Source organism: Fistularia commersonii, chromosome 23 (assembly GCF_037954325.1).
Source record: "Fistularia commersonii isolate RoL2024-O1a breed Wild chromosome 23, RoL_Fcom_v1.0, whole genome shotgun sequence".
Taxonomy (NCBI): domain Eukaryota; kingdom Metazoa; phylum Chordata; class Actinopteri; order Syngnathiformes; family Fistulariidae; genus Fistularia; species Fistularia commersonii.
This window is the reverse complement of record NC_141306.1, coordinates 4,214,563-4,238,223: the sequence shown is the minus strand read 5'-3', so window position 1 is coordinate 4,238,223 and position 23,661 is coordinate 4,214,563. Positions and strand designations below refer to the sequence as shown.

At 44.8% G+C, this 23,661-nt stretch overlaps 1 protein-coding gene across 1 annotated transcript; it reads right to left on the bottom strand.

The window, feature by feature from the left end:
• Positions 1 to 1,050: 1,050 nt before the first annotated feature.
• crb2a (crumbs cell polarity complex component 2a) lies at positions 1,051 to 22,135 on the bottom strand. The gene is made up of 13 exons (XM_086171014.1): positions 21,947 to 22,135; positions 12,236 to 12,928; positions 9,520 to 9,715; positions 9,299 to 9,438; positions 8,848 to 9,018; positions 8,662 to 8,775; positions 7,533 to 8,486; positions 6,838 to 7,400; positions 6,525 to 6,690; positions 4,924 to 5,794; positions 3,800 to 3,916; positions 3,303 to 3,429; positions 1,051 to 2,582 (listed from the first exon to the last, which is right to left on the bottom strand). Exons 1-13 carry the CDS (start codon positions 22,011 to 22,013, stop codon positions 2,361 to 2,363), a joined length of 4,401 nt encoding a protein of 1,466 aa, XP_086027140.1. The 5' UTR covers positions 22,014 to 22,135; the 3' UTR covers positions 1,051 to 2,360.
• Positions 22,136 to 23,661: the final 1,526 nt, after the last annotated feature.

Below are 23,661 nucleotides of genomic sequence, written 5' to 3'. Positions count from 1 at the left end.
AACATACCTCCTCACCAAGCACTACCCCTCTAATCGCACTTAGCCCCCGACCCCCACCGAAAAAAAGAACAAAACAAACAAACAAAAAAAAAAAACCGAAGAAATTAATGTATGTAAGTATATGGTTTTAAGATGGCTATTTGGTAGAGTGGTCACTTTTGACTTCTGACTACCAGTACTTCGGATCTTTCGTGACTGAATTGCAATAATTGACCGTAATGTATTAATGATAAGTGCAACAATGACAAAAATATTTTTAATTTCTGTTGAGCTTTTAAGGGACACTGGGCACAGCAGGATGGAGAAAAATATAAATGGAAAATAATAATAATAATAATAATAACGGAATAATGAATGGGATGTTGCCGTCATCGGGCGAGAGGCAGGTTTCAGGGCCGCTTATAGAAAAACCATTCAGGGTCGTCCATGAACCTCCAGCCCGCTGGAGGAACCCCACGCAGATCCGTGGAGAACCTGGAGTCTCCACGCAGAAAGGCCTAGAGGAGATGCTTGACGGTAAATGCGGTTGAGCCGTTTTGGATTCTTCGCTGCATTTCTTTCTGTAAGCTGGTGTGAGCGATTGCTGCTGCCAGCTGGTGGAGATAGTTACTGCACTTCATTTCCACACGTCCGCCACGAAACTTAAGGCAAAATAATACAATAAAACAAAGGAGGGAAGTCAGAATTGTCCGGGCAACTGACAGGAAGTGAACCTGGATCGTGTATAAAAATATCTATATTTGACTTCACATGGTCGTCTGCTGATGAAGAAATATTGATGTAAGGTTTTTTTTTTGTTTTTTTTTATTGTGATATTAAATTTCATGTTTTCGCTGGAAGCTGTGTGTTTTCTCTTTATCGATGAGATGTCAAAGAAAAAAAAAAAAAAATGCACTTTAGGTGGATTGTCTGTTAACCCCCATATTATGTTAAGGGTCAATTTGACCCATTTCACCCATTTCACCCAATGGGTCAAATTAACCCTTAACATAATATGAGGGTTAAAGACGAGACGAATCGTAAACAGAAGTCACAAATGACAAGTCGCAGGCGAAAATACTCGAAAATCTTGGTTTTAATATGCACAACCTTAGAGACCGCACAATGATCGTGATGCATAAATGCCAAATTCCTCGACTCGCCGAATAGCTTGTTGTTGCTCATCGTCTCCCGGTCGGCGGAAACCGACCCAAACGTCTCCAGGTCGTGCGACGACGATGACGACAACGGTCTTCCTCTTCCTCTTTGGCTGTCGAAGGGCGGAGAACCGACCCAACTTGATCACCGGGATGGTTTAATGACTATTTTCCGACCTCCGATCGCTCGTATATAAAAGACACAAGCGAGACCTTGTGTTATAATGTTTACCGCGGACTGCTGAGTACATATTTGATAGAAAAGAGCACTCGTGACGATTCGGGCGAAGACGGCGATTGATTGACAGCTCCAAGACTGATACGGTCTTTTCACCCACGGCGCTGTTTAACCGTCACCCGAGGTCGGGTTAGGTCGCGGGCGTCCCTTTAAATCCTCACACCTTTTTTTTAATTTCCTTCGACCGCGGCAGTGGATGTGAGGACAAATCCGTGCAAAGTCGGGGTTATTTTGAAACGTGTGTTATTCATATTACGTTTTTCCTCCTCCCCCTCCTTTGCTCAGACCTGCCGCAAAGGAAGCTGGAAGGAGTCTAAATCAAAACAGCACGCACACATACACACACACACACACACACACACACACACACACATACTTCCAGCTTTTACCCTCAGGGAGAAGCAGATATTCAAAAACTTTACCCGAAAGTACGAACTGCACTCGTGTCTTAGAATAATTACATATCGTGCATTGGTGCTTTTTTTTTTTTTGTTTTCTTTTTTTTGATATTTACTTGATTGACTGAAGCTCCCCGGTTAGAACCCGGGTTTTTCTTTCAGCTCTGTGGGTCCAAAAAAAATGAAGCGGGAGAAAAAAAAAAGCTGCCACTGACATACATTTGTTTTTCTTCGATAGCCTATGATTGTGTCGAGCAGAATCGTCCTCCTCCGTGCGCAGCGGTTCTTAAATAACTTCCTTAAAACGGATCTTCATTCAGAAGCGACCGCGGGAACCTAAGTGTTTAACCGGTTACGCGGTTATTTACATGACACGTCGCCTCGTCCTAGTCTTGAGTTTTCTTCGAGACGCGGGGTTTTTATACGAAGTGTCGTATAAAAAAGCTTCGGCCCCGGAACGGTCGCCGTGCTGAAACCGAACGCCTCAAACGGCGTTCCAGTCTGAGTCAAACCGTCCGTGCACCTGCGTCCAGCGCCGGCGTCCCCCGCGGCCAAAAACGTCCTCGATAAATCAACCCCAACCCGGAGTCAGATGAGCCTTTCCTCCGGAGGAACTTTGAGCATGCTGTCCATTTCCAGACGCGCCCCGGCCAGCTCCTGCGCGCTGGGGCTGTACGCGCCCTCCGACTGGCGTTTCTTCCTCGCCGTCAGCACCATGAAGGTCAGGCCGATGATCAGGATGAGCACGCAGAAGCACAGCAGCGGGATGGCCACCACCAGCCAGGGGATCCCCTGTTTGTGAGCTTGTTTCTGGCGAGACACACATGGAAGATAGAGACGTAACACCCGCTGCCAACTCAAATGGCAAGAAGTGAGGTTCTTATAAATTAACGTGGCATTAAAGTGCTTATCATAGCAAAAGCATGTGCCGGCCTGGAGTGGGCTACCCGAAAAAAAAAAAAAAAAAAAAAAAAAAAAATCTTGGATGGGAATGTATTTTCGTCAAAAAAAAAAAAGGATCTTAAATTGTATGTGGAGACGGCTTTCTGAAGTGCTTTTTCAAATATTTTATCCCACAAAAAAAAAAAAAAAAAAAAAGAAAATCATGGATGGGAATGTATTTTTGTCAAAAAAAAAAAAGGATCTTAAATTGTATGTGGAGACGGCTTTCTGAAGTGCTTTTTCAAATATTTTATCCCAAAAAAAAAAAAAAAAAAAAAAAAAAAAAATTACCGGATGATGGAGAACAGATGTCGCGGGGTTTAAAACGGTCCGGGATCGTATTAAAAATGGCCCCGCAGAATTTTGAATCTTAACCAGACCCAATTTTCAATTACTAAATTGTACAGTACTTTTCAGGCTCAGCGGCCACAAATAAGAATAAAATCCCCCTCCGGTCCTCGACTCTTAATACAAAACAAAGGTCGGTATTGTATTTTTATTTCAAAAACAAACAGAGTCCAAACTCTTTGCAGAAAACTCAAGATTTCGATTATGTTTACGGCTCGGGCGGAACATCTCCGAACGTACGTTGGTGTCGCAGACGGGGCCGCTGTAGCCGGGAGGACATTCGCACACAAACATGTTGAATCGGTCCAAACAGGAACCGCCGTTGCGACAGGGGTTGGACTCGCACTCGTTGATCTCCGTCTCGCACCTGCAAACACAGAAAAAGTCATCGCCGCGCCGTGACCGAAAAGCGCGGCCTCGTTCGGCGCCGGGAATTCAGAACACGAGGTCGAGATCCGACGGGAAAACAAAAGCGTCTCGACGCTTGGCTGACGTCGCGAGGTTTAGATTTATTCTTCTTTCAAAAAGTAAAAAAAGATTTAAGTCCTGTGTTATGTTTGAGCAAAAGCAACGTAAAGCGTTCTCTCGGCTGAAATCATTTAGCGCGATGGAGAATACATAGATTATTACCGCGAGGAGTAAAAACGACGGTACGCAAACGAATGTCTTTTGGAATGATCGTCGTACATAAATTGTAAAATTTCTAATTGCAAGCAGGGCCGGGAAAGGGGTCTTACCTGCTTCCTGCAAAACCTGGCACGCACGTGCAGTTCGCGCCCCACAATCCATCATTGCAGGTTCCATCATTTGCACACACGAGGTCTTTTCCACACTGTTTGGGTGGATACTCCCACCTGTTGACGAAGATAGTGAGATTTGCATTGACGTCTTCAAGGAACCCTATTCTCTGTATCCTCCTCTCTCACACCAACTACCTTCATATCCTCTCTCACTACGTGCATGAATCTTCTCTTTTGGCTGGCAGCTCCAATTCCAGCATCCGTCAACCAATATACTCACTGTCCATGACCCAACCATCTCAGTCTGGCTTCTCTGACCTTCTCTCCAAAACATCTAACATGATGGACTCATCCCTGATCCTCTCCATCCTGGTCCGTCCCAAAGAGAACCTCAGGATCTTCATCTCTGCGACCTCCAGCTCTGCCTCCTGTCTTTTTCGTCATCGGTTTCCGGGCCTCGCTGCATCGCTGGTCTCACCGCCGTCTCGTCCGCCTTTCCTTTCATTCTGGTCTTGGGCGCTGGTGAGTTTCCTCACCTTAGTGTCTCTTTTTCCTAAATTTTCTACTTTCTTTTATTCTATTCACTTCTTCTTGCTTTAGTAACAATTTAGTTACTTTGACACCTTATAGTTTTATTTGTATGTCTTCTTCTCCCCCTTTTTTTATTCTGTTTATACAATTTCCTACTATTATTTATTATTGTTTTGTTTAACTTGAACCTCTGGCACAACAATTTCCTTCAGGATAAATAAAGTTGTTCTTATTCTTATTCTTATTCATCCCTTCCCGCTTGAACCCGCCTCTTCGCCTCTTTTCTCCGCTGCTCTGAACTATTGACAACAAGTACTTGAAATCGTCCAACTTCTTGATCTCACCGTCCCACGCTTATACTCCGTCTTGTTTACTTCCTCTCCTTTCCAGAGCATCACTACCACCTCTTTCTACTTCCGGCGCTGTCTCAGGCGGCTGCCTGCCAGAGTTTCTCTTCGCCTTAGTGTCTCTTTTTCATCAATTCTCTACTCTCACTACAGATCACAGTGTCATCTGCAAACGCTTCGATCCATGGAGATGGAGTTATCGACGCCTCGAGGAATAACGCCGGAAGACGAGTGAGTACTCACTGGCAGAGCGGGCCTCTGTAGTCCTTCGGGCATACGCATGTGTAGGCGTTGGGTCCGTCCAGACACGTGGCGCCGTGTTCGCAGGCGTGACGCTCGCACTCGTCCAGATCCTCCTCGCAAAGCGTGCCGGCGTACCCGGCGTCGCACCCGCACTCGAACCCGGCCAAGTGATCCTCACAGGTTCCGTGGACGCAAGGCCGAGATGCGCAGTCGTCGGCGTCGGTCTCGCACCGCTCGCCCTCCCAGCCGTGGTCGCACACGCAGCCGAATTTATTGAAGAGATCCTCGCACGTAGCCCCGTTGAGACAGGGCTCGTCGTCGCACACCGGGGCGCCGCTGCACCCCAGGTGAATTTCCGGTTTCCCGACTAAACGGAAGCGGGAAAGCTGCGGGGCCTCGCGGTCGTCCACGAACGGGAGGTGTACACCTCCCAGCCTCACGGCGCCCAAGCAACCGGTGAAGCTCTCGGCGACGGACACCAAGGCTCCCTTGTCATTGAGGAAAGAGAGGCTTCCCGCGCGCTCCGGAAGGCTGCTCGCGTCCGTGATCCCGTCCACGATGATGACCCAAGGGGACGACTTGCGTTCTCTGTCCGTCATGGTGACGTTCACCCGGTGCCAGCTCCCGTCCGCCACTCGGCGAGCTCCGGTGAAGGTCAGCGACTCCACGCTGTTGCCGGTGTGAATCTCCACCCGGACCGATGAATCCAGCAGGCCGACCAGCAGCAGGTCGGAGCCCCGGGAGGCCCTGAGGAGCACCGCGTTCTCCGATCGAGTCCGCAGCTCCATGTATATGGAAGAGGTCGATTCCGCCAGCGAGCCTCCGGCGCTAAACTGCACGGGATTGTTTTCAAACGTGGCGTTGTGCACACCTGGGGGAACGTCGAAAACATCTCGGTTTTAAACCGGGAGATAAACTTCTGATAAGTTCTGAGACATTAGTACAACACAGCTTTATCCGGCGATAGAAGGTCATGGGCTTTTCACATAGATTAGGTTTTATATCGGAGAGCGAATTACTCGGGCGTCACTAAATATTGCCCAGAGAAAAAAAAAAAATGCAACCCATGCAGTGTTAAGTAGCATCACCATAGCAACCGGTTATAAAGCAGTAAAACATAATGTGTAAAAATAAATGTGAGAAAATAATTGTAAAGATATATCATCATTTGTGCATGTATGCACAAGCACACACATACATATGCGTCCATACACAATACACACATATCTATTGTGAAGATAATAAATGTGTATATGTGTGTGTGCACACACATATGTGTATATATATGTATATATGCATATATATGGAGTTCTCTTACTCTCATATAACTACATTCACTTTATAAAATATGTCACAATGTCTCTCTCTCTCTCTCTCTCTCACACACACACACACACACACACACACACACACACACACACATAGTATAATTTACATATATAGATAATGATGGAGATTCCTGAAGATTCACATCATTACCTTCATGTTAAATATGTCCTGATATGTATACACACTGCATGTGTGTGTTTACACGCATGTATGTCTATGTGTATATAGAGACACATATATATATAAATATTTGAGATAAACTATTTTCTTACACTCGTATCCATCTGGAAGGTCCACACACAGGCCGCCGTTGACGCAAGGATCACTGACACACCACACGCGTGTCTCACAGGTCTTTCCGGTGAAGTCCGCCGGGCACGAGCACGTGAAGTCGTTGAAGGTGATGCTGCACTCCCCGCCGTTCTGGCAAGGCTTCGTCTGCAGCGGAGAAGGAGGAGATATAATCCGACCCATCGTCCTCAAAACAAGTGGCTTTTCATTTGAATTTAGGCTCGTAGCCCAAACGGCTGGGGTAGTGTTTAGGCTACATTCCGGATCCACAGTTGCACCGGAGAAGACACCCACCTTGCAAGTGTTGTCACTGATGCAGCCCCTCTTTACATCTTCAGCGTCGCTCGGTAAGTACACCTCTTCCTCGTCCGAGCTGTTCCAGGCATCCAGATCCAGATGCACGGAGTCAAAACGAAAGTCCTGGAGGCAACCCTTGTAGTACCCTCCCCAGGGAGAAGAGTCCCATTCCGCAGGGAGTCCCCCCACGTAGACCCGATCCCCAATGTTGACGTTCACCTCTGGGATTTCCCCGATGCCGTAGCGAAGCCCCGCGTGCTCGAAGGTCACCGCTCTTTGTTGGACCGTCACTTGCAGAAGTTGCTTCTCGCCATTGGTCACAAAGATGGGGGCGGTCAACGTGGCACCGCTGGGCAGGGAACTGATGAGGACCCTCCCCATGCTAAGGTAGATGGAGAAGTACGCTTCCTCCGAGGGGCTCCTCAGCTGAAAGAGCAGCCCATCCAGCTTCAATGACCGCAAGAAGAAGGACACGTTGAAGCTGTCCCCGTGGCTCTTCCCTATGTCGTAAGAACTGAAACTGACTGCGTCCTCGTGGCTGTACGTCCAGGCGGGGAATTCTGTCCGAGACCAAAACAGAACAAGGTCGCGTCGATGGAACAGAAAGAAGACGTTATTAACCCGTGGTGTGTGTGAGACCGATTCGAGTGTGACCTCCAAACACGGTCCGACCGGTTGGCGGTATTGCTTACCTTCAGTGCAGCTCTCGCTGTGGAAGGGACGTTCGCAGTCACAGCGATAACTGGTCCACAGGTCCACGCAGCGTCCGTTCCCAAAGCAAGGGTCGCGCTTGCACCACTCGGTCTTACTGCACCCCAGCTCGTGGTTCTGATCTTCTGGGAACGATTGGGGTAAGACGGGCTTGGAGTCTACCATCAGGTCCTCCATGCATCCGATGAAACCCGCGGCGCTCACCGAGGTCTCCAAAAGTCCCTCTGGTGCTCCGCCCACGTACATATGCGAGAAGGCTTCCGAGGGCTGGAAAGGAGGTTCGTCGGCGCCCCCGTCGACGAGCCTACAGCCGTCACGGCCGCAGCCGTTGCCCTTCAGCACCAAAACTAAACCGTCGCCATCTATAAACACGTGAGCGTCCCACCAGTCTCCGTCGCTAACCGAGGCGGGAAACGTCAAATCCAGTTCCGAGTCCTCGGAAAAGGCTTTCGCGTGAAGGCCGCCATTCACGAGTTCGAGGAGGAGGTGGTTGTCCTCATCCCCGCGGTAGAACAGCAACATGTCGGGCAATGTTGTCCGGAAACGTAGCTGCACCCCGTAACCGCGGTGATTCAGGTGCTCCACCTCCCTCCGGGTCCTCTCCTCCGCGACGACCTCGAAGTAAACGAATCCAGGAGCGGAGAAAGAGAAGGTGGTGCGTGTAGAACACTGCTCGTCGTAGAAGCCGTGAGCGCACAAACACGTGTGGCCGTGTTCTCCGTCACGCAGCCACGGGTGGCAGGTGGCTCCGTTCTGGCACTCGTGGTCCACGCAGCCGTAGAGTTTGACGTTGCACTGAGAGCCTCCCCACGGGAGATGGCCCGCCTTGGCCTCTGGACAGTGGCAGGTGTAGGAGGCTCGGCCGTCTTCGCACCAGCCGCCGTTCTGACAGGGTTGGCTCTCGCATTCGTCGACGTTCACCTCGCAGAGATCACCTGGAGGGGAGACGGCGGAGGCGCTCACGTACGGGCACTAGAGGGCGCCAGAGGCACGACGGACGCCGCGAATCCAATCGTTCGCGTCGTCACGATTGTATTTCGATATCTATTGAACTTTCCGATTGCGTCAGCCCGACTCCTTTCCGTAGAGGCAGAACGTCGGACGGCTCACCTAAAAATCCCACCGCACACGTACAGCTGTAGCCGTCGATCCGATCCTCACAGGTGCCTCCGTTCTGGCAAGGTTCGGACTCACACTCATTAATGTCGACGGAGCAGTTCTCTCCTGAACGTTAAAGGAAAAGGATGTTATCGGTGGAACGCGGCAGAACCAGAGGTGACTTTGGTTTTTACCGACCTGCGAACCCCGGCTGGCATTGACAAATGTATCCGGCCGCGTCCGCGAAGCTGAGCTCCCAGTCCAGTTCCCAGTGAGTCGGATTAGATCGCTCGAAACATTCCCCGCCGTTCTCGCAGGGCTGCTCGGCACATTCGTCAACGTCGATTTCGCAGTTTGCACCTTCGTAACCTGGAGGGAACAAAAAAAAAACAAACATATCCATTCCTTCAGAAGAAGTTTTTTTTGGGCCAATTTTTTTGGTCAGATAGATCCGGTCCTTGCACCCCCTTGCAAGGACCGGATGCTTATCAATGACGGCGTTATTTTTGGACGATTACGATCTTTTCGCCGATTGTCATCAAACACCCAAAGCCCTGAAACTGTCCTTTTACTTCTTCAAGCTACGTCGAACCCATCCCGGAAGAAAAATCTCCCTTCCGTTTGCCCCCGAAACATGTAGTCCGGGTACCTGGCCAGCAGAGGCAGGTGTATCCCTTCACCTCCTCCAGACAGGTGGCGCCATGCTGGCAGGGATCGGATGCACACTCTGGGATGTCCACCTCACAGTGATCACCCTCGAATCCCGTATCACTGCAGTCGCACTCGTAGCTGAAACGGATAGAAAATGTATTTAACGGTACAATTTATAAAGAAACAACCGGATGTACCCATAAATGTACCGTAGTTTACCTGTTCACCATGTCGTGACAGACGCCTTCGTTTTGGCAAGGCCCGCTGACGCACTCGTCGACGTCGACCTCGCAGTCGACGCCGTCGAACCCGGGCGGGCACTCGCAGGAGTAGATGCCCACGAGATCGTGGCACGTGGCCCCGTTGAGACAGGGATCGTGCTCGCATTCGTCTATTTCGACCTCGCAGTTTATTCCTGGTTCATGGGAAGAAAGACGAATCGTCGTTTGCGTAAAGCGTACCTGGAGAGATGCGTATCGTCCGTATGTACGGTTTGATGCTGATTTGTTAATCAGTGCGTCTATTCTGGTCTGATAGAAACCCTTTCTTTCCACGCTCCCAAACACAGCGATGTTGGGAGCTGGAATGCAGCGCCGCTCTCCGATAGCACCGAGCTCCACTGACACAGAGCAGACTCCCGAGGAAAGGAAGAAGTGCAAGAAATGCTGGATGGGAATGTTTTCTCTCACTTTGCAGGGAGACGTTATCTTGGCTGCAGATAAGACGCCTGACCGAAAACATCCTACTGCGCACTTAAAATACTCATCGTGCCCCGAGCAAACAAAACAAACCCCTTTTGCATGTAACAAATAACACCTGGGAGGAACAAGAAGCTCAAAATCCCCAAGAGGGGTCTTTTCTGAATAAATTTCATTGCGATGAAAGTGTTCATTGGGTGAAGATGGTATTGCTGTTTTTTTTTTCCCTCAGGGTAAATAGCTTTAATTTATGGCTTGTGATCATGATAGGATCTGATTTCTTATTAATATTATTATTATTATTATTATTATTATTATTATTATTATTATTGTTATTCTTATTATTATTATCATTAGTAGTAGTAGTATCACTAATAACAATGATAAGAATAACAGTAATAATGATGATAATTTGATAACAACAACAACAGGGATAATAATAATAATAACAACAGCAATAATAATAATAATAATAATATATTTTAATTCTATTTATTTAACCTTTATTTAACCAGGAAAAAGTCCCGTTGGGTTTAAAAACCTCTTTTACAAGGGAGTCCTTGCCAAGAGGCAGCAGTAAGTTACAGACAGACAATATTACTAACAGTTAAAAGAAGCAATTACGTTTGAACAAGCTGACCTTTCATGTTCTCAGTCTGGTTTTAAAAGCATTTAGGGAGATAAAATTAGGGAGTTTCCAGTCTTTTTGAAGTCTGTTCCATGCAGTGGGTCCAGCAGTTTTCCCTAGTTCTGTGCGGGCAAAAGGGACATAGAATATAATAATAATAATAATGATATAGTAATAGTAATAGTAATAGTAATAGTAATAGTAAAATAATAGTAATAATATTAATAATGATAATAACAAATAAATAAAATAATGATAATAACAATAATAATATAAAATGAAAATGATAATAATAATAATAAAAATAATAATAATAACAATGATAATATGGTAGTGGGGGTATGTGTGTAGTACTGCAGTAGTCGTAGTAGTATTAATGGTTGAGGACACTTTGATGCAGCATCTCTGGGAAACTATTTTATATATTTTTACAGTTCTTGTTCAGTGTGTCCGATACATGAGCCTGTTTTTTCTTCCCGGGATTTCAAATAGCTGTTGTCTGTCATTACTGCCATCTGAAAGAGACACGCAACGCACATATTTACGTCTGAATGGCACAAAGCTGGCTGTCAATTAGCGTAACGCCATTCATGTCATCACCAGATGTTCAGGAAAACAAAATCCAAGGATTGTACTTCAGCAAGACACGGACGACCGTCTGCATTTTCCTTTGCATCAAAATTCAGCCATTAAGTTCATTTCTTTTCTTGCATTTTCATTCATTTGTGTTATCGATCTATGTTACAGTCTAAACCCATGGCAAAAGACAGGATTTCATTCCCTGATAATTACAACAATACCCTTTGGTCCCTTGAAATACTTGCTCAAAGGCCTCACTAATCCCTTTCCCTGTTCTCCCGCCTCGCTATAACAGAGAAACGGTGACACAAAAACATGTGCGCGCATATGCTTTGCAAACGTGCTCGCAGTCGCTAAGAATAAGATCCCACTTAGTGGTGAAATTCATGGCACTCGCACCCAAAGTTTAGAGTTTAATCCCTAATCCTCGGTTCAAGCGGCACCACAAATCAAACATGACAGAGACCACCTACAGGCGAGCCACGAGAGTTAATTCCAAATATACTGCTCAAAAAAATAAAGGGAACACTTGAACAACACAATGTAACTCCAAGTCTATCACACTTGTGTGAAATCATAGTGTCCACTCAGGAAGCAACACAGATTCATTTTGACTTGTTTTAAGGACATTACATCAAAGTTGGATCAGCCTGGAGTTTGTTTTTACACTTTAATTTTGAGTGTGATTCCTAATCAGACCTCCATGGGTTGATACAATTGATTTCCATTGATCATTTTTGTGTGATTTTTGTTGTCAGCACATTCAACTGTGTAAAGAGCAAAGTATTTCATAAGAATATTTCATTCATTTAGATCTAGGATGTGTTTTTTAAGTGTTCCCTTTATTTTTTTGAGCAGTGTATATTTAAGCTTCAACAAGACTTCACCAAGCTTCAACAAGACACAACTTTTCAGCTTTGGATAATTGATTATTTTAATGTCTGCATATCATCGCCGATCGCAAAGTGAACCGATCTGCGCTTCCGTTCGCGAACGTTATTTGATACGCGCTTGTTTTTGACGGACGTACCTGTGAAGCCCAGCAGGCACTCGCACACGTAGTGATCCTTCTCGTTGATGCAGGTGGCGTTGTTCTCGCAGGGCCGCGACGCGCACTCGTTGATGTCGATCTCGCAGTTGTACCCCTGGAAACCGGGCACGCAGAAGCAGTGGAACTCCGCCACCCCGTCCAGGCAGATGGCTCCGTTCTGACAGGGCTGCGACAAACATTCGTTCACGTCTTCCTCGCAGGTGTTCCCTTCGAACCCCGGCGCGCAGTGGCATTCAAATCCCTGCGGCCGCAGAACGCAGGTGCCGTTGTTCCTGCAGGGTTCGTCCACGCAGTCGGTCACATGCGTGAGGCAGGCCTGTCCGCCGTACCCGGGAGGACACCTGCAGAAGTATCCGTTCAGCTGATCGACGCACAGGGAACGCGGCGCGGAGCAGGGGTTGCTCTGGCACTCGTCCACCTCCTCTGTGCAGTTATCCCCCGTCATGCCGTCCGGGCAGATGCAGTGGTATTCCGAGGTGCCGGGAATACTGGTGCAGTCCTCGCAAAGGGCGAAAGAGCAAGCGTCGTAGAGCCGATCGCAATCTTTCCCCATGTATCGGACCCCCTCTTTGGCACAGATGCAGGCGTAATCGTCCATGGTGTCCACGCATGTGGCGCCGTTCTGGCACGGAGCCGACAAGCATTTGTCGGATGTGGCTGTGCACAGGATTCCTGGGAAAAGGAGGTTGACGTTTCATTCAAAATAGTCGGATTGTTGAGATTTTTGGGTTTTTGCTTCCAATCCTACAACATTTATGTCTCCCGGCTGGAATACTTTATCAACATGACAACCCTGAACAAAGTGTCATCGCGCGAAAGATGCACCTGCGCTGGTTGCTAATGGATAGCGAGGCTACATATAAAGACAAACGACCTCATTCATATGTCTGATGTCTCCAATGAACTACATGTTTTTGGACTGTGGGAGGAAACCGGGAAACCCGCTCGTGCACGGGGAGAACATGCAAACTCAACACAGAAAGGCCCGCTTTCGGAATCAGACCGGGGACCTTCGTAAGCTAACTGCGCTAACCGCTGCGCTTCCCTTTTAATGCATCGCCCGTTGTCGTTTTGCACTGTGCAAGTTTACATCTTTTTTTCCCGAATCGGGCATTTCGGAAGGTCGGATCGATCGACTGTTGTTTTTATCAGCCATTATCTATCGACTCGCTCAGGGTTCCTAGCGGTTTCCGGGGCGATCACCAGATGCCACTGTACGTTCCTAATGCTCTCAATCACTTAAGCCTCCCTGCCTTTTGCTCACCTGCCTCCACTTCAACCTAATCCACCTAATCAGCATCAGTGTATCCATACTATCCACCCTGCTCGCGCTCTCTGCCGGATCATGAACATCTCCTTCTAGAATTGCGCTTTAGTGACCTCCGCTTTTCCCTACTGAGATCCACCCACAGCCTCCCTTGGGTATGAAAAACTGCCATTTAAAGAAAAAAAAAGGGCAAATTAGATTATTTTTTTCCTACTTTAGCTTCAAAAAGTCAGCTTGCAATGCAGGTAAGCCAACCCCCCCCCCAAAAAAAAAAAATCTATGATCTTGCATATCAGGCCTGCTCACACATGCACTCGCATTATCATTATAATACTTGATTAATCAATATCGGAAATGGTTCAAATATTGCTTTTGGTTGAGTCAGTTTTTCCCGTGCAGGACGCCTCATTAACTTGGCTCCTTTTCTAACAAAGCAACGTTGGGTCGTTATATCAATTTGAACATTTAAGCTGTGCAGGAACCCCTGGAAGCCCCAGAACGGCCTCTGCAGGGTTCCGGGAAGCCCCCCCACCCCCCACCCCCCTTTAAAAAAAAAAAAAAAAAAATCCCTGTGTTAATGAACACTCAGCCAACTTCTTTTATTAGCTCTAATTATATCCCTCAATTAGGTGGTCGGAGTGTGAATGGGCCCACTGTGCGCCGTCCTGCAGGACGAACAAGCGTCGGAGCCCGCGGGGGCCGTCCCGTACGTCATCCGACAAAGCAGAACCCAAAGGGGGGGGTGGGGTACTTTAGCCGGGATTTACAATACATACGCTGTCTCCCCTCGCCAGCCAATGCCATGAGGTCTCTATGTAACCAGTCCGCATTCCTTTTATTAGACCGATCTCACCTCCCCGTCCAGTGTTCCCAGCTTCCCGGCCCCCGACTCTTTGATCAGTGTCCTGTTCCAAATTCTCACCCAAGCAGAAGATATTAACAGTGAAGGGAGTTTTGGAGGAGGGGCCAGAAACACAATCGTTCATGAGATAGTTACACTTGTTTGTTGCAAAAGTTGACCTTCACTACTTCATTTTGGTCCTAAACGGATGGGGGGGGGCGGGGGAAGGGAGGGGGCAATCGCGGTCTTGCGATTGAAGTTAATTTTAGGAGAGCCCCACAATATCCAGATTTTTTAAACTTAAACCCAAACGTAATAGACGTGAACTTTGGATCGTGTCAAAGCCAAATTTTTCAAATGCAAATTTAAGCTAAATTGAAAATCAGCGAGAAATTATATACGAATTGAAATGTATAGGACAAGACCAAAAAACAAAAAAAAAAATTGGAGAAAAAAAAATAAAATAATGCTATATATGTATAATCACTAAACAATAATCTGTCATATCTAAATAACTAATTCAGTACCACTAAATCTAATCAATTGCAGGAATGGAAAACAGCACATTGGTTGGCATCAGTTGGAAATGTAATGAAAACAGCTGGAGTTTGAAGGTTAGTCCACTCTTACTGCCAAATCATCGTAAGATTGGGGAAAAAAAAAGACCTGTAGATGTGAGTTTTTAACATATCGAGCTGATTCATCCAGAAAGTGTGTTTGGAGACTCTGGTTGCATTAGAGGAGATACAAAAGGGGAGATGCAAAATGACAGATTTAAGAGAGGAAGTCGCCACGACACTGTTATTACAACATGACATTTCCAAACACACATTTGAACTGGTTCATAATAACACAGGTCCACACACACACACACACACACACAGACACATGTACTGTGTCATTATATCAACCACCAGTTTATCATGTTATTGGTTGGACACAATGACATATTTGACGACTCCATTTAACTGCTTAACTAAGCTTTATGTTGTTTTATTTAACAAATAGGATAGATATTCCTCTGACTCGATTTCTCAAAACAAAACTGTATCTTAAAACATGCTATTGCATCTCGCGGTAAAGCTCATTTTAGGTAAGATAAGATAAGAACAACTTAATTTATCCCGAAGGAAATTGTTGTGCCAGAGTTTCAAGCAAAACATAACAATAATAGATAATAGTAGAAAGGAGGGAGAATAAGAAATACAATAAAATATAAAGTGTCGAGGTTAAGGCTACCAAGTGTTTTAAGGTCTTAACAAGTACAAACATTTGAATATTCCCTTCGGCTGAAGGAAGAGGAATTAAAAAGTCTGATAGCCTCAGGTAGGAAAGACAACCCACGGGTGTTGGACAAGATGAATTTTGCAGGTTATCATAAATGCGAAATGCACTAAATACCGTTTTGAACCCTGTGTGTTCGGTTCAAGACTGGCAAAGCGCTCATGACGTCTGGCAGCCGGCGTCACGACTGCCAGGTAAAGGCAGCTCAGCTCTATATTCAGCTTTTGGTGCAGCGGGTTGTCATTTGCAATTGCGGTTGAGGTGCGTCCTCCACTCAACTTCTCTCACACTCTTTGAACTTGGCAGATTACGGGCGGCGCCGCCGGGAGCTTTGGCCACCTTAAGGCTCGGACGCTCGCAGGTGGCGGCGAGGGGTGTCGGGATTAGTTTCACGTCGCCTTGATTTAAGAAGGAGACGCGGATAAACGTGTTAATTTAACGCCGAGGGTGATCCTTTGCTTGTTTGATAATATGTTGTTTGGTCAAACACAGGTGAGGAGGTTCAGTCCGGTCAGGTGTCGAGGACTAAACCCCCGTGCGGCGCGTTGGTCGGCGGTGTTTTTCCTCCCGTTTCGGCCTCATTTTCGATTTCACGTCAACGTCAACAAGCGCCTGAGTTGAGTTTCTGCACAAAAACAGCAAAACTCCTTTCAATTCTGAAAATGTTTCAACCTGGAAAGTTTGGTCTTATTTCCAGACTTCTTCTTCTTCTTCTTCTTCTTTCGGTTTTTCCCGCCAGGGGTCGCCACAGCGAGTCAACTTTCTCCATCTAACCCTATTCTCTGTATCCTCCTCTCTCACACCAACTACCTTCATATCCTCTCTAACGACGTCCATAAATCTTCTCTTTGGTCTTCCTCCAGACCTCTTGCCTGGCAGCTCCAATTCCAGCATCCGTCTACTAATATACTCTCTATCCCTCCTCTGTACATGACTGAACCATCTCAGTCTGGCTTCTCTGACCTTCTCTCCAAAACATCTAACATGTGCTGTTCCTCTGATAGACTCATTCCTGATCCTATCCATCCTGGTCACTCCCAAAGAGAACATCAACATCTTCATCTCTGCAACCTCTAGTTCTGCCTGCTGTCTTTTGGTCATTGTAACAGTTTCTAGTCCATACTTCATTGCTGGTCTCACCACTGTCTTGTACACCTTTCCTTTTATTCTGGCTGAAAGTCTTCTATCACATCGCACCCCTGACACTTTTCTCCACCCATTCCAACCTGCTTGGACCCGTCTCTTCACCTCCACACTCTCCGTTGCTCTGGACTGTTGACCCTAAGTACCTGAAATCCTCCAGCTTCTCGATCTCCCTTTGTCGACTATGCGTGCATTTGCTTGTGATAATAAGTACTTACTATCTGGTTTTGAGCTTTTTAAATGTGGATATTCCTTCTCCCCCCCTTCAATCCCACACCACCTTTCTCTCCTTTTGGATCCTTATTTTCAGCGCTGTTTCCTCACCACCCTCCCCCCCTCATCTCGCTGCGCCTCCACCTGCTTTTCCTCCCCCTCGCCGTCACCCGAGGAAGTTTGATCGCCTCCCTGCCCTTTACAGCCTCCCCATGTTGTAATCCCTCCGGCCTCTTTGGGGACAATCCACTTGCCGTTCTAATCTCCCCGGTGGCAGGATACCTGCGCAGATTACAGAGCATGTGTCCGCTCTGTCGCCGCTCAAACACGCTTCTATTTTATTCAAGAAAAACTTGCACTCGCCGGTGTTTAGACGCACATGAGCGCGAGAAATGGAAATTTCGGCGTTGAGACTTCATCCACGTTCATGTGTCAAGTTCAACGTTGCTTATTCATTCTTGAACAGTGTGCAAAAACTACTTTCAGCATCATGGGCTGAATAATGTTGTGCAATATAAATTTCAATATAATGTGCGGTATATTTCTCTTTAGCATCATGTAATGTTTTTTATTCAATGTGAAATATTTTCACGGTCATGCAATATTACACTTCACTTAGTAAAACCTCTCAATAGCACTGCTAATATTTCTCTCCAGGTAAATCGCCATTATTTTGCTGTACTTAATGCACTTTACTTCTACTGGTATCCTATGAATTAACGTTTATTTCAAGGCTTCTCATCAGACACTTATTTTTATACTTCACTCATTTAATGTTTTATTGCTGTTCTCTGGCACAAGAATTTCCTTCAGGTATAATATTTTCAGGTTCAATTCCCAGAAGCAAGTCTGGGCAAGGATGATCTTAACCATCATGTTTTTTCCATCATCATTTGTCGTCGCTACAAGTGATGCACGCGAGGATCCATTTCTCATATCGTGCAAAAATGAAACACAATATGCGATCATAAAGTCGTTATTATAAAACCCATATAATCATCATTTTACCAGAAGTGGTCCAGAGCGCCTCAGTAGACAGATATAATAAATACACTTGTGCTTTGAGCCTTTGCAGGACCTCTGCGTCCATCTCCGGATCCGTCTTGCCTTGAATGCCGAATATTAATTTCCCCCTTTTAAACAACCCAGATTGTGTTTTCAAACCTTTTTGCATCGCCGGAATCGGAAAACGGGAGAAAAATAATTCGCAGCCACATAAAGCAGCGAGCGTGACAGGCATTGTTTGTGTCTCGGGGACATCGCTCTTTGGGACAAGCCAAGTGTGAACTGGGATTAAGTTCTGCAGACTCCTAACAATAGGGACCCTGGTCCGTCACATGACTTGGAGCAGAGGAATTAGTTTGCCCACCGGAACAAATGATCCCAATTTCCTTTGCATCGTTTCGGTTGTGGAAAGAGCGGATCCTTTTCTCTCAAGACCTGCGTCCGAGCCGTGCCGACAAAAAGACAGTCAACTCACAAAAGCGAAAGCCCGACTGAGCTGTTGAATTTCTGCAATTTGACTAATCAACGTTGACTAAAATGTCCTGGATAAAATGATCGTTTGGAGGAATCTGCTTATTTTACCCACTGACCTCACCCATTCGCACGTGTCATGCCCAAACTCCGTTGTCTGTTTGTTTATTTTTTTTTGCTCCCCGTTGATGTCACTCCACTCGCCTCGCATCATGTTTATTTTTGTCATTGTTACTGTTTCGGTCCTTGTTGTTGTTTTGGTTATCTATTCTAACCCTTGCTGTCTTTTTTTTCCTCACTCTGTTGTCCGATCTTATCACTCTACTGTCTATTTATTTGTGGATGTCTTTTGCTATCATTAAATTGTCTCTCTTATTTATATTTAAGAATAAGAATAAGAATAAGAACAACTTTATTTATCCCAAAGGAAAATGTTGTGCCAGAGTTTCAAGTAAAACATAACAATAATAGATAATAGTAGGAGGGAGGGAGAATAAGAAATACAAATAAAATATAAAGTGTCAAAGTTAAGGCTATAAAGTGTTTTAAGGTCTTAATTTAATTTACTCATATTTACTGATACTGTCATTATTGAGCTGTTGAGACAAAAGAATTTCCCCTATGGAGGTCAATAAAGTATGTCTTATCTCTTATTTTTAATGTTAAAATACATTTTGGGTCGCAGAATGCGATTTGTGTATGTATCAATCGAAACAGGTGAGGAATGAATTAAAAGTATGACTGTATTTGTTACTTTTAATGCAAGTCCAGCACATAGCCAGTGTCTACTTGCATATATAACTCTTTTTAAATGAGAATTTATATAGTTTCAGTTAATATCGCAGTAACTGAGGACTCACCAATTGAAGGACTGTCTCAGAAAATTAGAATATTGTGATAATATTGTGATAAAGTTCTTTATCTTCTGTAATGCAATTAAAAAAAAACAAACATTACTTTTTCATCATATTCTAATATTTTGAGATAGGATTTTTGAGTTTTCTTAAGATGTAAGCCATAATCAGCAATATTAAAAATAGTAAAAGGCTTGCAATATTTCAGTTGATTTGTAGTGAATCCAGAATGTATGACATTTTTGTTTTTGTAATCCCATTACAGAAGAGAAAGAACTTTATCACAATATTCTAATTTTCTGAGACAATCCTGTATATATTATTTCTCTCAAATCTCTACGTAGATTCTTTCTAAATTATCCCTTTGGAGTTACTGTATAAGACATCTGGATATTTATAGTTGTATATTGCCATCTATTAATCATACTAATAACTACGTATATGTACAAAATCTGCACATAACAATTATCCCCCATGCTTTCACTAGCTGTACATATTCTACTCACATCTTATCCACCTCTACTTCCACTAACTGTAAAAAAAAATGGAAATTTCATTTATTCTGTAAATACTGCATTTATCTGTAAATGCTGCACATTCTGTACATATGAATGTCCGCTTTTTGCACTTCTGATTAGATGCGACCTGCATTTTGTTTCTCTGTAGTTGAATCTAATATAATTTAATATGAGCATTATAAGTACCATTCATTCAATAAAATGTCACTTTTTTTAATACCATTCAGGTTGGATTAAATCTCATCTCCCGTGCACTTGGCAAGGATGGACACTCAACGACGTGACGCGTCCATCAAGTGCGATAATCCGGCGAGCGTACAAGGTTGATCCTGGATGTTCAGACGCCTGGATCCATCCAAAGCAGAGGACACAGATCAGACAGTGAGAGCTGATGGAGGGGGTGGTGTGTGTCTCACACACCTGTGACACACAATGTCACAGTGTGTGTCCTGGTAAGAACCCGTGCCACACACACTTCCTTTATCTTTGTTTTCCCGTATGCCTGGTTAGCGTCAACGGCTTACTAGATAAAAAAGAAAATAAACAACTTTGCTTTTCAAGTCCTCAGTTCATAGCCCATCACCCCCCCTGCATTGTGCAGACACACACACACACACACACAGACACACACATTTCCACGCTTAGTGATATCATCCCTTAATCTGCAATAATCTTACTGTGTTTGTCTCTGACTTCCCCCTGAGAGAGATTAGCAGCCGCTCTGTTTTCATTGTCCGGGGATGCATTGACAGAAGCAGGATCTGTTTGCGGCTCTGCTGAATTAAAACACTCGTACGAGCAGGTGCTTTTTAATCAGCAGAGTTTGTTGTAAAAAGTGTTTGGCCCTTCTTCACCGTATCAGCAACAAGCCGCCCTGAGTCATGTTTGATACCAGACGGCTGTTTTTCGCAAAGAGGCGGGAAAAACTAGTTGTGATTCAGCAGACATACGAGTCTTGTACCCACAAACAAGATGTTTTATCCTAAATATTTTTCACTGTTTGTTCCTTCCTCTGTGATTCTGAAATTTTCGAGACAAAAAAAAAAAATGACGACGGGTTTTCAGTGACAAAAGTGACACCTTGTGTTCATTACTTTCATTTTGTATAAGAAAGTGTTGTTTCTTGTTTAAAAAAAAGGGGATTTTTGTTTTCACTGTGATAAAAAGTATAACCACAACCTGTGATAACAGTTAGCAACATTTAAAGCATCAACATGAGGGAATTTCCAGACTACGATCATAAAATGCCTGAATTACCATTTACTTATCGGTTATGTTTTGCAATTTTGGATAGCAGCTGCAGGTTATTATAGAATCAAAATAAATATACGATCTCTAAATGTTTCAATTTGAATGAGGAATTTGAAACAAGTAACAGAAACAGTGCCTTAAGTTCTTTACAAGCAGTTTAAAATAGATGATCATGTTGTAATTCGATCTCACGCCAACACAGAGACTAATAACTAATAAATTCGTCTAGAGGCTCCATCTGAAGTTCTTCTGGGAACAGTCTGACCTTGTCGTGCACTTTGCTGATCTCCACCTCTGTTTGGAGTATGCATGACTGGTGAGTGTTGCCCCGGATTCTCAACCAGTCATGTGTCAAATTTGACTGAGAAAACCTGTTACAACTACGAGCCAGCGCCGAGATTTCTGGCCTCGGAGCCTCGACGGCAACATTAAACTCTCCGATACATCCAGGAAGCTGAGAGCCGAGCGGCATCATTCAAAACAAAGACCGTCTCCCATCCGCGGGATACTTCAGTATTGTTAAAATTCATTGGGTTTGACCCATTGAACTGTTGAAACAAACGAGGGGACCCCCCCCCCCAACCCCCTCCGCATTTCGTCCCCCATCTTTCGGAGTCTCTGAATACAGTGGGGTTGCAAAACAAGCCGACAAGCACCACCCTTGAAACACTTTGTGCAGCATCTCTGAGAGCGGCGGGGACATTCCTGAGAACAGCTCTCATTCCGGTCGCAGCGAGCAGATGAATGCTCGAGCGTTCGTGTCAGAAAGGTAAAAATCAATATGTAAAAAGTATAGTTTTGGTATATAACTGCAGGCAGCAGGACTTTTTTGTGTGTACTCACCCCATTTGAACATCATCATCGTCAGAAGCAGGCTCTTTAAATTCAAATGAACTTTTCCCAACTCCATGGCAAAGCCTCGGACCCGAGTCTGCACCCGAAAGCGAGGAGAAAAGCTGAGGAGTCCCTAGAGTGCTGACATGGTAAGGCCTGATGGAGAAGCGTCTGTCTGGTCAGAGGCGGGCATGCTGCACACTGTCCATGCCTGGCTGCTAATGAACGCACACACACACACACACACACACATACACATGCACACACAACACACACTCCCCTCCCGGCTCCGAGGTGTAATCAGCCATGAGGGCTCAGAGACGGCGGGAAAACATGAGCTGGATTAACACCTGCTCATGTTGACGCCTCCTGCTTTCACACACCGACTAAACACGACTAAGTGGAATGGTGAAGATGACCAATAATAAACGGTTAAATTTGCTGTTCACAGAGCCACTGGATTATTGGTTGGTAGTTAGATAAATAAAGCAAAATAAATTACACTGGGGTGGCCATCCTGAGGCTGACATGTTGTAAAGTCGGTCTTCCAGCTAGAGTTGAAAATCGAACCGAATCGATGTCAAATGATCAAATCTGTTCATAAAGGAAAATTCAAATCGTCCGAATCTTTGGACGACAATCGATTTCGATGATTTAACCAAAGAGTTGCTGCTGCGTATCTCCTTGGATGTTGCATGAGAGAAGAGTAAAACAGTCTACCCTACACTACTTAGGTCAGGGGTCGGCACCCCGCGGCTCATTGATCGTCTGATGCGGCTCCCTGTGGCTTTTGAAAAATGTTTGTTATCTTAAATTTGACGATTAAGGCGATCTTGTAATAATTAAAAAAAAACGTGTTAACATATTTTTGTCGCTGTTAATAAAAGGCTGTAACAGGATGACAGCACACAGAGAGAGGATGGCATTTTTAGTTTGCTGCAAGTGGATAATTGAAGGTTTTTTCATAAATACAAGAAGGACTCAAACAGGCATTTAGTATTTTTCTTGAAAAGTAACCTTCAATCAAACGTCTTTTTTCAGGGTTCAAAATAATTTGCTGCATACAGAAATGTGTTTTCATTTTCTCTGCAGTTGTTCATTGCGACACATTTTGTTTATACATTCAAGGCGTTTATGGTCACATGCACAGTGTAGAAACGTGTTACAGTGAAATCTCTACTTTGCTGTCCGCAGTGCATTTGGATACATAGCACAAAGGCAAAAGATATATATATATAACATTACATGTCGTGTTGATTTATTTTAAATTTTAAAAAGGTTGTGTGACTCCTGGTGTCTTCTTCTCTGTGGAGAAATGGCTCTTTGAGTGGTAAAGGTTGCCAACCCCTGACCTAGTTTATTGTCATATTACAAAAATATCACAGCAGTTACAAAAAAACCCACTTATTTTAGTTTTAAAGTCCATGCTTTGAATTTGTCCAGTATCCTATATCCCATATTATAAATTTGCTTTTTTATTCGGCCCGTCGAACTATTTTCTTTGAATATTTTAAAAAGTCTTTTCAATTCATATTGAATTTAGAAACTCCTAATTTTTTCCCTTTTATTGAATTTTGTACATATGATTACATACAAAATAATGTCAATTCATTTATGTGATCATTAATGATTTTAGAGTTGAAATAAAATGCCAAAATATGTAAATATCTAAATTGCAATTTTAATTTTGTTCAATTTACATGATACCCAGTTGGCCCGCACAT

What these genes read in the sequence shown, in the direction of transcription:
- crb2a (XM_086171014.1), bottom strand. Translation starts at nt 22,013, where the DNA reads ATGGAGTTGGGAAAAGTTCATTTGAATTTAAAGAGCCTGCTTCTGACG. An exon ending in GTGTGCGGTGGGATTTTTAG is followed by an intron (nt 8,487 to 8,661) that starts GTGAGCCGTCCG and finishes TCTCCCCTCCAG; the next exon opens with GTGATCTCTGCGAGGTGAAC. An exon ending in GCCCCGTCTGCGACACCAAC is followed by an intron (nt 2,583 to 3,302) that starts GTACGTTCGGAG and finishes GTGTCTCGCCAG; the next exon opens with AAACAAGCTCACAAACAGGG.